The sequence below is a fragment of the Rhinolophus hipposideros genome (assembly GCF_964194185.1).
Source record: "Rhinolophus hipposideros genome assembly, chromosome: X".
Taxonomy (NCBI): domain Eukaryota; kingdom Metazoa; phylum Chordata; class Mammalia; order Chiroptera; family Rhinolophidae; genus Rhinolophus; species Rhinolophus hipposideros.
The window spans coordinates 8,653,743-8,669,307 of record NC_138046.1 but is presented as its reverse complement, the minus strand read 5'-3'; the positions used below and the strand labels follow the sequence as shown (position 1 = coordinate 8,669,307).

The 15,565-nt window shown below is 37.6% G+C and overlaps 1 protein-coding gene across 1 annotated transcript in view; it reads left to right on the top strand.

Annotated features, from left to right (window-relative positions):
* The window catches only part of PASD1 (PAS domain containing repressor 1), a gene marked incomplete at its 3' end in the record, with an annotated part of 78,948 nt that overhangs the window by 9,764 nt on the left and 53,619 nt on the right, over nucleotides 1–15,565 (top strand). The window contains exons 2-5 of the mRNA XM_081042283.1: nucleotides 7,303–7,355; nucleotides 8,405–8,559; nucleotides 12,136–12,218; nucleotides 14,360–14,449. Of these exons, the coding sequence (XP_080898409.1) occupies nucleotides 7,327–7,355; nucleotides 8,405–8,559; nucleotides 12,136–12,218; nucleotides 14,360–14,449 (357 nt within the window). The 5' untranslated portion in view covers nucleotides 7,303–7,326. The remainder of the gene's footprint in view (nucleotides 1–7,302; nucleotides 7,356–8,404; nucleotides 8,560–12,135; nucleotides 12,219–14,359; nucleotides 14,450–15,565) is intronic.

Below are 15,565 nucleotides of genomic sequence, written 5' to 3'. Positions count from 1 at the left end.
GATGTATTCACCTCTACATTCTGCTTTTTTTTTTCAGACCCTTTCTGGTTTTCTTTAAAATTCTATATAAACATTTTAAATGTTGCTTACATGAGCCAAACACTTTCTGGCCATTATTGCACTGTGGAGGCCACAGGGCTTTCTTTCTCTGTCAAGCTGGCTGAACAGGGAGGACACTCTGATCTGCAGAGCACCTTTCTGGCTGCTGCTGAAATAGCACTAAATCTGCCCAATAGCTCATTAAGGCCTCCCAGTGACTTCCTGGAATTCAGGCAGTCCCACAGAGAGGGCAGTTGTTCCTGGTTACAGAGCACTAACTAGTTTACTTTAGCGTCTTCAGATGTGGAAGGGTGAAGATGTGCTCTCTTTCTTACTCTCTCTGAAACAGAGTATTTTTCGTGACTGCATTTGGTATCACCAGAAACTACCAGTGACATTTGCAACTGAATTCTCTCCAGTTATGGCAGACCCTCCTATTCGTCCATGGTTCTTCCTGTGGTCCTGTTAATACCCTTGCTCTTTCCCCTCCTCAAATTTATTCCAGCCCCTTGAGTGCTGTACTTTTTTTCTTAGTGAACCTCTCCCATCCTTGCCCACAACTTCTTGATTTAGTTCATCTTTCCATGATAGTTCAAAACTTCAACTACTTTTTCTGGCCAATATCCTTAGTGCGTCTTGTCCTCCTTTGTGCAAGGGCTGTCTGATCTCCTCCCTCCTCCATTCCTACACGTGGGCTGCTGAGTGCTGCTGGCGATAAATGTCGCTTCTGTGCAGCTCAGTACTGCTGCACGGTCAGGCTGTTCTGCCGCATGTTGCCGATGACAAGGGACATGCATTAGATGTATGGATGCAGACCTGAGATACTCCTTACTCATGACATGTTAGGTTTACCCAGCTGGCCCACTGCATGCAGACTGATCTCCTCAGGGTTCTCTCATTCTTGCCACTACAAGTGGCATCAAGAAACCTCTAACTATTACATCGTTAGAGGTTTCTATTACATTGTACACCTGAAACTAATGAAAAGAAAAAAAAGAAACCACTCTGTAGTGCCATTTTTTTGGCCATTGCTTTTCTCTCTGAGAAGAATGCATCTTCCTCCAGTCCTTTAAATTTTGTGCTGCAGTTAATATTAATATCTCTAATTAAAGCGACAATTTATTCTGTGGCCATTCTGTGCCAGATACCATGCTATCCACTTTGTGTACAGTAACTTAAGTCTCACAAAAACCTCGACATGTAGGTATTAAAACCCAGATTTTACAGTTGGGACCCTTAAGACTCATAAAGGCGAAGGAACTCACCAAAGATCATGCAATTATAAAGAGGTAGAGTTGGGATTTGAACCCAGGTCCAGTTGATTCCGAAGCCCAGGTTCTTCACGGTTCGACACTAGCTCCCATATTACTTTTGAGAGGTGACATTCATTTTGAATGTCTAATTATAGTAAACTTTAAAAATGCAAAACAATATTTTTAATCACCCATAGTTCTATCACCCAAAGACATATCTGAATGTGTTTTTTTTCCCTAGTCCTGTTTTCTACATAGCATTTTATTTATTCATTTGTGTATCATGTTTTACATGATTGGACTGATACAGTGTACACAATATTGTGATCTTCTTTTTAAGCTAATACTATAACAAGTATTTCTTTATAATACAGATCCTTTACAGACATGCTTTTCAGAGGCCTCTATTGATTTAAAAACAAAACAGACCCCCCCCCCAAAAAAAAAACACAAAAGATCCACTGGGGAGTGTTACAAACACTGAGACTTTCCATAAAATAAGAAATGTAATCTCCAGAGGAAGGGTAAGGGAAGCTTGGACCCCTAGTCCTGGCCAAATAGTACTCTTTTTCAAACTGAAGAATATAGTAAGTATAGACATTTCACACGGAACTTCAACTTTGTAAATCCTGATGCAGAAAAGGCAGAAGTTGATAAGTCCAAGCATTTATCTGAATTTGTAAGAAAGGTCATCAGCCCCCAGATATATAAGTGAATTCCTTAAATTACAATGTGGTAGTCTTTATTCTAAGACTTTCCTACAATCCCAGGTCTACAACCAGAGAAAGTCATAATCTTTCTTCTCTGTTTCTCCTCTGCCTATATTCTCCTCTTCCCCAGCTGCACAGTGTAATAACTCAGATTCTTTAAAGCAGTCGAGGGATGATGGAAGATTGAACAACTGGGGCCTGAGTCCTGGAATAGTCCTTAGGAATAGTCCTCAACCGTGTTTACTTGATTCTAAATCAGGATTGAACCTTTAGTGTAATTTAGTTCTGAACTATTTGTACTGGGAGATGATGGCACATGTTATGTGTGTCACGTAGGCCCCAGATATGGCTCCTGAAAATGTTTGAAGAACATTAGCAGCAGAAACCCAGATTTGATCTGCAAGTCACTTGTCTTCATAGAAGATTGATATCTCCATGGAGCCTGAACAGAAAACTAATTTGGTTCCTGTTTTGAGACTGAGAGATTCAGAGTGAAGGTTCCTTTAACTGTGGATCTAATCTCAACTGAACACTGATGACTTATGTTGTCGTAATTACCACACTAGAAAGTATCTGCATGAGCGAGTCTTAAGCAGAGAGACAATGATTAATTACACAAATCATTTCATGTTATAGTCTCATAATCTATCTTGTGAACTAAATATATACATATACATGTCCACACACCAGAAAATTGAAAGTGAATGGGAACAACACCCCCCTTTTGCCTCCCCCAAAGAAGAAAGCTTTGCAAGCATGACCTTCTTGACCTTCATGTTATATTTCAGTAATAAAATTTGATGAGATCTAAGATTTTTCCCATCGATTTGGGTAAAAGGCACTCAGTGCATAACTGTGCTCTTCTGAACAGATTAATTATTACTTTGAATAGGAAGGCTGGCTACTCTTGGCCTGAGAACTTTTTTTAAAAATAAATCTTGCTTTTTTTTTTTTAAAGCTTTTTATTTACTTTAAGTGTGTTTTTCCAGAACCCATCAGCTCCAAGTCAAGTAGTTATTTCAATCTAGTTGTGGAGGGCGCAGCTCACAGTGGCTCATGTGGGGATCGAGCCCAGCTACCTTGTTGTTAAGAGCACTCGCTGTAGGCAACTGAGCTAACCAGCTGCCCTGCCTGAGAACTTTTAATTAGCCTTATTTTGTTTTTAGTCTTTGCATGTTCTTTATAGATATACTTGTAAACTGGTATAAGTTTACAAGTCTTTGTTTTAGAATGGATTATTGAATGGAAAAGGCTCAAAGTGTATTAACAGTTATATGTCTGTGCATTTCTTGTCTAAGGAGAGTGGTCAGATATTTAGCAGAGCTACCACAGATGTTGTTAAAAATATCAAAGACATATAAAGCATGGCTGCTGTAATTAAAGGGCTTGCAAACTAGCTGTGTTGCCTCAATACACAGAAAGGGCTATATTATAAAAAACACCAACATCTATCTCTCTTCCTCTCTCTCTTTCTGGTAGAAACTTCAAAATTATAATGCAGCTTTTGTCATAAATCAAATTTCAATTTATGTGCAGATCTGTTCCTTTTTAATGCAGTATTTTATTCTGTCCATTAACCACTAATATTTGAGAGCATTTACAGTACTAATGGAACTTAATCTAAGAGAAGTTCAGCTTACATTTTTAAAAGTGTTTTAATACCAGGTATTCATAATGAGAGATAATTATGATCAAAATTATTATGTCAAAAACTTATAATGAATGTTTGATGTTAGTCTACATACAATTCAGTTTTTGGTGTAAAGTTCTTTGGCTGTAAGAAAGAACATTTGGTTTGCTTCACTAATAGAAATATCTCTTAATGCTAGGATGACCTCTTCTTGGTATTTTTTTTCTGATATTGACTTTTAGCATAGTTATCTGTGATTGTATTAACAGAGTTGAGTGCAGAGCTACTCATTGTGTTTATTCCAAATAAGAGTACATAACCAATTACTATAGTAATGAGGAGGTAACAAGCAATGCAACAGCCCAACACTTTTGAGGCCCATAGGAGCTTAAGCCTAAGGAGTTTCACCAAGATTCAGGAGTAAAAGCCCACACAAGATACAGTATGAAGCCAAATTGAAAGCTTCAGAAAAGAATAAAGCCATACATCGCTTTTTCTGGCAATGGTGATGGTGAATTTTCCACTATTTTCCCTGTGGCTTTAGACAATCTCAGCACTGAGCGCAAGCACCCACCCAGGAAACCTGAGCTAAAGGCCGAGTGGAGGTAGCATCCCCTGCTGAACTGAAGGCTCACAGCGACCCTTTTCTGGTGGGATCTCTAGAGCACTGGGGCTGGCTGTCACTCGCCGGCTGCCATGTGATCTGTTCCTTAGTGGGTCTTCTCTGTTCCAATATACCTATGTTTTGGGATATGTATATATACCAACCTATATCGTGTTTCCTCGAAAATAAGACGTAGCCAGACAGTCAGCTTTAATGTGTCTTTAGGAGCAAAAATTAACATAAGGCACGGTATCATATATCATATCATATCATATCATATCATATCATATCATATATATCATATCATATCATATATCATATCATAAAGACCAGGTCTTACAGTAAAATAAGACCGGGTCTTACATTAATTTTTGCTCCCAAAGACGCATTAGAGCTGATGGTCTGGCTAGGTCTTATTTTGGGAGAAACACAGTCTTTCCTTTTATATGCTTCAAGAAAGACATTATTTTGTGTAATGTTTCTGGTACATTTTTGTTAAATTAACTAGTAAGCACTGTATATTTGCTTTTCTCTATGAAGAAACCTATAAATGTTATTTAAGAACATAAAAGGTGATTTAAATAATTAGATATAACTTTTCTTGATGGAAATAAATAACACCATAAATATATAATTCAATTTGAATAAATTAAAATTTATTTTTAATTAAATTCCAGCTATTTATTTATTTGTTATTGATTTATAATTTAATTCTGTTTTGATTAGAGAACATAATCTGTATGATTTTAATTCTTTAAATTCATTGAAACTGGTTTTATGGCCCAGCAATTTTGAATCCTTATGGCAGTTATATACAGAATGACATCATATAGAATGACCCGTGTGTATTCTAGGGTTGCTGGGCGCAGTACTCTGTAAACGAACGAGACTACTTGTGTTGGCGGTGTAGTACGTCCTCAGTCTGCTTAGGTATTTTCTTGCTTACTTGCTCTATTGATTACTGATAGAGGAGTGTTGAACTGTAATCGTGGGTTTGTTGATTTCTTCTTTCAGTTCTTAACTTCATTTTGAAGCTTTATAATTAGATGTATACCTGTTTAGGTTTGTTGTGTCTTCTTGATTGACTCCTTTATCATTATGAAAGCTTCCTGTTTTTCCCTGGTACTGTTCCTTACCTGGAGTCTACCTTGTCTGATATTAATTCGCAACTCAAAAGTCTAAAGGGTTTTATATGATCTTTTTGCTCTTGATTTCTAGTTCAATTGTATTTGGGCCAGAGCATATGGTCTGTATGATGCTAGTGTTTGGTATGTGTTGATCTGTTTTACTGCCTACAATGGCCTTGCTGTTTTCCATGTTCTGAAATTTCACTCTGATATTTCTAGATGAGGTTTTATTTTCATTTATCCAGATTGGGTCACATTTTCCATGTGACCCAATGGAAAACAAATTTCAGTTATTAGCTCTTTACTGCTTGTCTTCTGTTCTTGCTACTCTCTTCATCTGAAACTCCTATTAGGTACATATTAGGTCTTCTCATTCTTCATATTTCATAACCTCTTATTTCATATTTTTCATTTCATTATCTCTCTGTAAAAGTAATATGGTAAATTTCCTCATATTGTATTCCATTTACTAATTTTCTTATCTGGTGTGTCTTAATACAATGCTTAATCCCTCTTTTTGAGGGATTAATTAATCCCTCAAATTAAATTCATTGACTATGTCTTTATTTACACAATTTCTCTTTTTTTTAAATGTCTACCTGGTCATTTCTTATGTTTTCAGTTTCATCTATTTTGTTTTTATTATTTTTAAACACAATTGTTTTATAATGGTTCTCAGATATTTTAGTTATTGGACGTTCTTGGGGGTTTCATACTGCTCTGTGTGTGTGTGTGTGTGTGTGTGTGTGTGTGTCCCAATTCTGGCATATGGTGGATTGTTTCTTTCTAATTTTGGATGGTGGACTCGTCTTCAGTGGTGCCTTCTCTGTGGAAATTCTGTGGAACCTGGCTTGAGAGAGAATGTCTCCAGAATGGATTTTTCTTTGCTTTTCCTGGAACCCTAAGGTGGATACAGTCTAATAGCATCCTTTTTTTCCCATATACTGAGACACAGAAACTTCCTTTTCTTCCTTTGTTGGTGGGATGATTTTCAAATGAAATAGTAGCCCCTGGAAGTCTTGGCTATACATAGGGAGGAGGTTTCAGTTTCAATTCCTTGCTTGGATCCTCCTTCACGCAAGAAGGCCTTAATCCCCAAGCTCCTCTGTTCTATGAGAGCTATGGGAGAGCTATGCTTCCCCATCCCCACAGCTGCACGGGCTGGTATACTAACTGGCTTTGGTTTCCAATGTCTTCCCTGTGTTTGACCTCTGAGCTTCCCTCTTACTTTCTTGAGAGCATTTAAAGGACGTTTGCTATATTTTAACTGTTTTTTCTTGTTTAACACATATGTATTTGAATGTCATTGATTTCTACCTTGAAGTGATATGTGAGTCTAATTATACAGTTCAAAGCTGGGGACTCTGGTGATTTCAGGGCCATTTTTTGTATGCCCAGGATTTCTATGATATTGACAGTAAATGCAGACTTTGTGTATTCTGTCGTGGCATAGTGTGTGCCTAGATATGAAGCTTTCAGCCCACATCTGTGTTTCATTAAGTGCTCTTGAAGTTAGTGGAAGTTAAAGGAATTTAAAAGTATGGTATTAAACCTGCAAGTATTCGGTTGGTACATCAGTAATTGCGGTTTAAGAGGTTAAGAATAATTGCAAACACCGCAATTACTTTTGCACGCACATAATACTTGACTTTTGGATTAAGTTTTGTAACTTCACAGAATGTTGTGCCTTTTTCAAGTAAATTCATTTGCAATGTTATGACAGATATTCATTTGGGAATCACACAATAAATAAGTCTTCAACATCTACATAACGTCTGAGAGGGTTATTGGTACTTAATGAAATTCCATCTCTAAAAGAAATAGACAATCCTTGAGGGAAAGGTGCTATGCAATTGCAAATTTTGGTTAGTCTTATTGCTTTACTGTGATACATCATGGACTGATTTCTTAGTAAAATGTTGCTCTGCTTTGGTTTCAGAAATCTTTGTTACCTCACGGAAAAATGGATGAAGATAACAAAGAAAAACAGAAGTATGAATTCATAACTGACATTTGTGTCAAAGCCCTCTTCCCCCGTCCTCTGTTCCCATTTCACACCTAACAAAATCCTGTTTCCTTGGGAAAGCCTGACTCACTCAGGGAAACTGGGTTTCTCCAGTGCGTTTTCCATGACCCCTAGCCCCAATTCTATTATAATACTCAGTACATGACTTACGTACCTGAAATCTCCCTCATTAAACTGTGTCCTCCATGCCTTGCACAATGGCCTGTTTTGAGGCTTTGGCTTGCCTTGGGCTTAAATTCATTTATGTTTGAGAAGATAAATTACCTTATTTTTTCAGTTCAAGCATCAGAAGTAAATCCCAGTGCACTAATCAAAATGTTTTTGTCAAAAATTTTCAATATGATCTATGTTTTTAAAAATTTTATTAAATTTATTGGGGTGACATTGGTAAATTACATAAGTTTCAAGTGTACAGTTCTATTAATATGTCATCTGTATGTTGCATTGTGTGCTCACCACCCAGTCAGTTCTCCTTCCATCACCATATATTTGACCCCTTTATTCTTTTCTATGATCTATGTTTTTTTAAAGGTAAAAGAAAAAAGATCTCAATTAGCATTTTATTGCTCAGCCTTCTCTCTGAAGAGCAATGACTTTGTGAGAACCTCTTGAGTAATTATAGATCATTTAGAAAGAATTTTCTTTAATCAGAAGTACTCTTGTAAAAGCAGGTAAGACCATATGGTAGAACAAAGACCCACTATTAAATTGAAATTAATCTAGACTTAATTTATTTTATATAATTCTTAGGCCACTGTGCTGGGCTTTGCAATGGAAGACATAAAGATAGATCTAGTCTCTACCCTCTAGGTAGATGAGATTGGCTTTCATTTCCTTGTTTTAATATTGACAGTTATTGTTATCCTATGAGTGATCAAGGGACTGGACTTTTGTTCAAATGTTGACTTTCACATCTCCCTGTCTCTTCCCTTATGTATCCCTAGCCATTGTTCTACTATCTGAATTTCCAGCCCTACCCTTACCATTAATAACCTTGTTTATTTTTGTCAATTAGGAATGTACCTGACGTGGATGGAACTAAAAAGGAAGACTCGGTTGACATCTTCTTCACTGAACTGCATGCTTTGCTGCAAGCTCACGGTTATGTTATAACAGAAGAGAAAGCTGAAAAATTGCAGAGCACTTATGTTCTTTCACAGGGGGAGAAAGGTTTGCTCTGACCATCGCAACTTACCCATATAGTGTTTTGAATAGCCATATTGAAAATTAGCTGTGGGTGGGACAGCTGGGTCTCTCTCTTTACTTCAGACATTTTTGGGAGGGATTAATGACTAAAGGATCTCCTGAAGCACCTTCTAATACACACATATATTTAGTTTCTCTCCATCCATAAGTTTATGGTTGATGCTGAAAATATTATTGAGGTTCATGCAAAAGTGGGACAAAGAAATGAAAATTAATAGAAGTATACTGGGCAATAATAACGCAAATTTCTATATCTTAGGCACTTGAAGGTGAATGTTGCTAAAGGAAACATGGTGCCGAGGGTGTAGAATAGTACTTAACAATATTTAAGTATGTTTAACTCAAAACACCTGAGCAGGTTATGCCCATAAGCATATGATCATGCTGCAAAAATTTCTTATCGTAAGAAATTATTTCCTTGACCCCATGATACTTCTGTGCCCTACTTCTGTACCCCCTTTACAGCAAATGTTTTTGCAATGATTATATAGACCATGTCTCCACTTTCTCACGCCCCATTCGTTCCTCAACCCACTTCACTGAGGCTGGAGCAAACTACCACTCCAGTGCAACTACTCTCATCAGGAATAACAGTGACCTCCACATTGCTGAATTCTTTGGTCCCTTACATGTCCTCATCTTTCTTGACTTTTGAAAAATATTGGACAGGTGACCACTCCCTGCTTTTTCAAGCACTTTTCTCTTTGGCTTCCAGAAAAGCACACTCACCTGGTTTCCCTCCTAGCTCATTTCTCTCTCTTTCCCATTCTCTCTCTGCGTCCCCTACTTTCCCTTTCAGTTTCTAAACATGGGTGTGCCCTAGGGCTCAGTCCTTGGACCTTTTGTCTTCTGTATCTAACCTAATTTCCCAGGCAATCTCATCCAGTCCCTTAATTTGAAGTGCTACCTGGATGTCAGTGACCCTCTCTTTTTAAATCTATCTCTAGCCCTGGCCTTCTACCTGAGTTCCATAGTTGAGAATCATACTCATATTAATCTAGTAAGATAATTTCTTATGTAACTTCTTCACTTGGATATCTAATAGGAAAGTTAACATGGCCAAAAGGAACCCTTGATTCCTCTGCATGCCATTGGCTCTCACACCCCCACCCCAGTCTCCCTATTTCTGTAACTGGTACTACTAATCATTCTTCTAGGTGCTTGGAGCTAAAAATCTAGAAGTCATTCTTGTGTCCTCCATTTTTCTCACCCCATCACGCAATCCATCAGCAACTCCTTTTAAATTAAAAAAAAAGCCTTTTATTTATTTAAGTGTGTTTTTCCAGAACCCATCAGCTCCAAGTCAAGCAGTTGTTTCAATCTAGTTGTGGAGGGTACAGCTCACAGTGGCCCATGTGGGGATCGAACCGGCAACCTTGTTATTGAGAGGACTGAGCTCTTACCAACTGAACTAACTGGCCACCCCCATCAGCAAATCATTTTGGCTTTACCTCTAAACTGTATCTCAAATCCATTCACTTCTCTCCATTTCCATAGCCTTGATGTACCAACCTAATCCAGTCCACCATCACCGGTTACTTTTGAAGACGCTTACTAGCTAGACTCTCTGCTTCCACCCTTGCTCTTCAATTTGATGTATTTTCCACAAACAGCCATAGTGAGCTTTTAAAAGCATATATCACTTTCCTGCTTAAAAGAATTCTCCTTATCATATACCCTATGTGATCTGGCCCTGCCTATCTCTCAGACTTCATTTCCTACACTCTATTCCTTGCTCAACTTACTGTAGCCCTCTTGGCCTCTTGTCTGTTATTTAAATAGGCCAAATTCTTTCCTGGCTCACTTTGTACTTACTGTTTCCTCTGCCTGAAATGCTTTGATTCCAGGCCTTCACATGGCTGTCTTCCTGTCAGTCAGACCCTGGCTCGGATGTTACCTTCTCAGTAAGGCTTTCCGGATCACTCAATCTAAATTATTGCACTTAAAGATGTGTGAAATTATCGGGTCCATCGACTATGTGTTGATTATCTGTCTTCCCCCCTCTACCAGTCTATAAGATACAAAAGACAGTCACCTTATTTATCTTGTTCACACTGTATCCTGAGCCTCTAAAAGATTAAGATACATAGTAGGAGCTCAGTAAATATTAGTTAAATAAATGAACAAATGAGATTCAGTTTAACAGGACTTATTGGGTCCCTATTGTGAATTAAGTACTATGCTGGACACTGGAGTTTTAGTGAAGAATTGGCTATGATACCCATCCTAGAAACAAAACAAGTTCTTGGGTAGTAGTAAGGTAGAAAAGCCCTTTTTGATCGATTGATAAAATACATTGGTTTTCTTTCCTTCGAAATATATGGACTCTCTTCTGTCTTTTTTATTAAGAAGGAGTACAGGAGATGAAAGTCACTGGATCGAGCTGAAAGTCAATGAGGAAATAACTCCAGAAATCAGCTATGCGAGAGTGTCATGGGTTGTTTCCTGAGTTTGAGGAACTATGACCAGAACTGAATTTCCAGGCTGGGATAGTGGTCAGGAACACAGATCTTGAGGCAGTTGTTCAATTGGCGAGGATTATTTTTCATATTATTCCTACTTCTCATGCAGTTACATATCGTCTTTTCATTTCCTCTTTGGTGAGGGTTCTGGGACTCTTCCGCTCATGCTTGGTCTCCTTCTTATCCAAATCTACTCGTAGGAAAGGATCTGAGACTCGTAACCACTAAGGAAGCAAGTGCTGCTATCAGAATTATCCTTGTCCGGGGATTTAACATTTTTAATAGGGATCAAAATTGTATGCCACGGGTCTCTAACTTTTCTGTGAGAAGAAACTAGCGTTTATTGACATGTATTGCAATAACTGGAGAGTGGAGGGCTGTGTTAATGAAGTCCCTGAGTTAATGAGGTTAATGGAGTAAGTAGGATTGGAGAGGGGCCCGACATTGATAGCAAAGGCTCTGAGTAAGCACAGGAGCAGAAACACTGCTCATTGGGAAAACCAGAAAACTTTGAAGAATGGAGAAAGATGAATGGGAGACAGAAGAGTGTCAACAGCTTTGAAGAGATACAAGATGAGGTTTACAGATTTTCTAGTGAAGGGCCCTTGCTAAAAGCTTAACTATTAGATGAAACTAAATCATAGGATTCCTTTTGTTAACAGTGGTAGAGGAGATTTTAGGTATCTGGATACACCCAGAGCCCTTGACACACTTTGTATCTTATCTGGTGTATTATGAGTACTGCATTTGGTAGAATTTAGAAGACTTAAAGAAGTAAAGAAAAGGAATGAATTGTGGGTAAAAAAAAATCAATATATTGTTGGAGAGGTCATACTGTGTATAGTAGAAATTGAGTTGGATGATCTTCAAGGTCTTTTTCAATTCCAAACACCTCTGTTGATGGTAATTTCTACACAGTCTACAGCAGACCCTTCATTAGTACTCAGCATTTTCTCAAGAGAGTCTTTTCTATAAAATTAATGAAAACTTTGGAAAAAAATTGAAAAATATAATACCTTTAGCTAATCATTTTAATGTGACAGTTTTCTATCCTTTCTTCCTTTTTCTAAAAACGCAGTCAATCAAGAAATACCTAGAAAGCAACCTGATTTGATGTCATCATTTCAAAGCTATGAAGACTTCCAGCGTGTGGCACTACAAGTAAGAGTGGATTTGTTCTTTGATTACTTCATATATAGAATATGTGCAATAGAAGATAAAGAATAGTGTTTTTCAAAGTGTGGCTAGGAGACCATGCATATCAGAACTACCTAGGGAGCTTGGTAGAAATAGATTCCTGGACCCACCTTAAACTGAATCAGACTCCTAATCCTGGTAGGGCCTGGAGCCTTCATTTCTAATAGGCTTCCCAGATGTTTCTTATGCTAATTGAGTTTTGAAAACCACTGATCTTGACTGACAACAAATATGAACACATCTGTACATAGGTTAGTAGCAAGTTAAGTAATTATCTGGTAGACTCATTCAACATAGACTTAGACTCTAAAGAATAAACCTTCAAGTCTTATTTTTTCCCTTAAGGACATGAGATGTTTATGATTTCTCTCTCCAAGGGAGCTGGTTAGTTTCACTAAGTTCAAAGGCCACAAACTAAAGCCTGAATGACCATGGTCTTTTGAGCCAGACAGATAAAGATATGAATTGTGCCTTTGTCATTTACTTGCTATGTGTCTTTGAGAGAGTTACCTTTCTCTGAGCCTTGATTCCTTTCTCTGTAAAGTGGGTAAAAAAAATCTTTATTTCACTAAATCATTGGCAGAATAAATAAAGTGAACAGGTATAAAATATCTAGTGCACTTTCTCACTCTCTTCTCCATGTCATTTAATTTCTCTTATTTTCCATTCCTATGTCTCTTTGTGTTGCAGTCTGAGCATTTCTTGAGCTCTATCTTCCAGTTCAGAAATTGTCTTTCCAGCTAAGTTCTGACTAGCTATTTACTTAACCTGTACCTTGAGTTTTTATTTTTGATGTTATCATTTCTAGATATTTTGTTTAATTATATTTACATATGCCTTGTTAGTTTGAGTCTCTTGTTCCCTCATCATATTTTCAATACCCTTTGTTATTAAGCATATTAAGCATACTTATTTTATATTTTATCTTGGATAATTCCAGTATCTGCTTTTTAAAAATCTGATTCTGCATTTTAGTACTTACACTGCCTCTCGCTCACAGTTTCATTTTTTTCTGTTTATTAATATTTGATTATAAGGTCATGTTTTTGGAACTTGATCTGCATGAGTTCTTTCCGCCCTGGTTTTAAAATCATTCTGTAGAGATGATTTCAATTTCTTTTGACTAGATATCTGCAGTCAGGGCCACTTGAAACAAAATAATAGGCTGGAGGTATTCAGATCTACACAGGTAGTTTGTGAATTCCAGTTCCAAATCTTTGTGAGAGTGGGCTTCTTTTTAGCAATTACCAGGTGAGAATAGTTTTTCTTTTCCTCCTTTAGCCAGAGTGGAGCCTGAGGCAGTCATGCACATTCCCAGTCTCCCTTTGCTGGATAAGATCTTTCTTTTTTACCTGCTGGGAGTGTTACCCTTTGGGAGGCCTGGCTTTATGCAGGAGTCTCTGATTTTACCTCCCACCTTGTGCAGACCCTGGCTTTGCTTTCTATCCCACAAGCTCTATGCTGTCAGTATGGTGCAGTATTCCCAAGGCAAATGCAGGCTCCGGTATCCTCTTACAGCTTCATTCCCATGTTCTAGTCATTTCTGACATCAGATTGCTTCCCTTACTTTGCCATAAGCTCAGGCCTGTTTTGAAATAGAAGTTTTTATATATTTTAGTCATCATGTTAGGTGTTTTCTACCAGGAGGCATTTGTCTGGCAATTTGTCCATTATATAGCAGGAAAAGGATGGCAATATCACTTTTTCTTATATTTATAAGTAGATGACTAAACTCAGCACAAATGAAAATGCCCTCCAAAATATTCTTAATGTTTTGAAATTAACTTTGAATGAAATGTGAAACAACCTAGATATGGAAATGAATCTCCCTAGCTTGTGTTGGAGAGTTTGTGTTGAGTGGGTGTACATTGAAATTTGTCTAAGTGACACATCATTTGATAAACATCTCATGCTTAAGGTTAAGTAGATTCTGTGTAGGAGGCAGAATAGTGAAATTTTAATTAAGTCTGTACCTGCTTTTTTGACATTTAAGGACCACAATACATTTTCAGTGTGCTATTATAATTATTTATACATTTAGAAATAAAGTTATCATTTTATTATTGTTTCACTATTTAATTACATTATTGTTCTCTCTTCATTAGTCATTAGACGGCTTTATGATAATACTGAGCACAGATGGAGTGATAATTTTTGTGGCTGAAAACATCTCATCTCTTCTTGGCTATTCACCCGTAAGTTCTTCCAGATTTTTGGGAAAGTATCATTCAGTTTGTTGTTTAAGGGTTCATTATTTGTTTTCAGGAACATATAACACATCGAGACACTCTCGGTGTTGTCACAATGTGCACCTGTTCTCTTATCATCTTCATTGACTTCGGTTTTAAATCTATAAAAACAAACTCTGATGCGAGATAATGAAACACTGTGTGTGTGTGTGTGTGTGTGTGTATGTGTGTGTGTGTGGTTTGTAAACCACCCCTGAGGCAATCTCCAAATGAAAATGTGCTTTTTGAAATGGCAGTCTCCTCAGAATCAGTGGATTGGTCCCCAAAGGTGACTGCTTTTCAAGGTAGCTTTCACTGGATTTGACTTTGTCCATTTCTTTAGAGTCCATCACATACTGATTAAATAATAAATGTCATGATTTGTTTATGCTGGCTCATGGCATCCATTTCCAGGTCTGATTTGCTTTTTGTTTCTTTATATTGAAGAACAAATTATGATGTCATTTAGGAAAGCATACAGGAATGATTGCATGGCTTAGCAGTTTGTTTAGCAGTTTGTAAGTACTGCTGGAGACACTTACACGTGAGAGAGTGGTAGTCAGGGTCTCTGGTGTCCAAAATGGTCACTCATCCCGAGCCCTTTGATGTTACTGTGCCTTTCTCAGGAAAGCTTTCTCTATCTTCATGGCATCGTTCACTTAGAATATAAGATTTCCTAAAAGATTTTCTGGATCTTTAGGCTGCACACCTAACAACTTTATCACCTAAATATAAAAGTACTGCATACCTTCATATTTCACTCATGCATGTGTATGGAGGGGCTGTGTAGAATACATCTACCACTGCAATCACTACTTACATCTCTGTCATCCCTGGATTGTTGCCTTCTATATTCCTCACTGCACAAAGTTGTTTCAAGAACTTGACAAGCCCTGACCTAGAGACCAATAGCACTCAAGTCTGGAATATGTACATTAATAAAAGTTTTGTTAAATTATCCTTTAGTTAAGTTAGAAGAGGATTAGAAGCTTATCCCACTAGTCACGCTGTTCTGGCCGGCATGTTGCATGGCCCATTTAGGAACTCAGAGAGCTTTCCCACTCTTTTCTCTTTATTTACAGA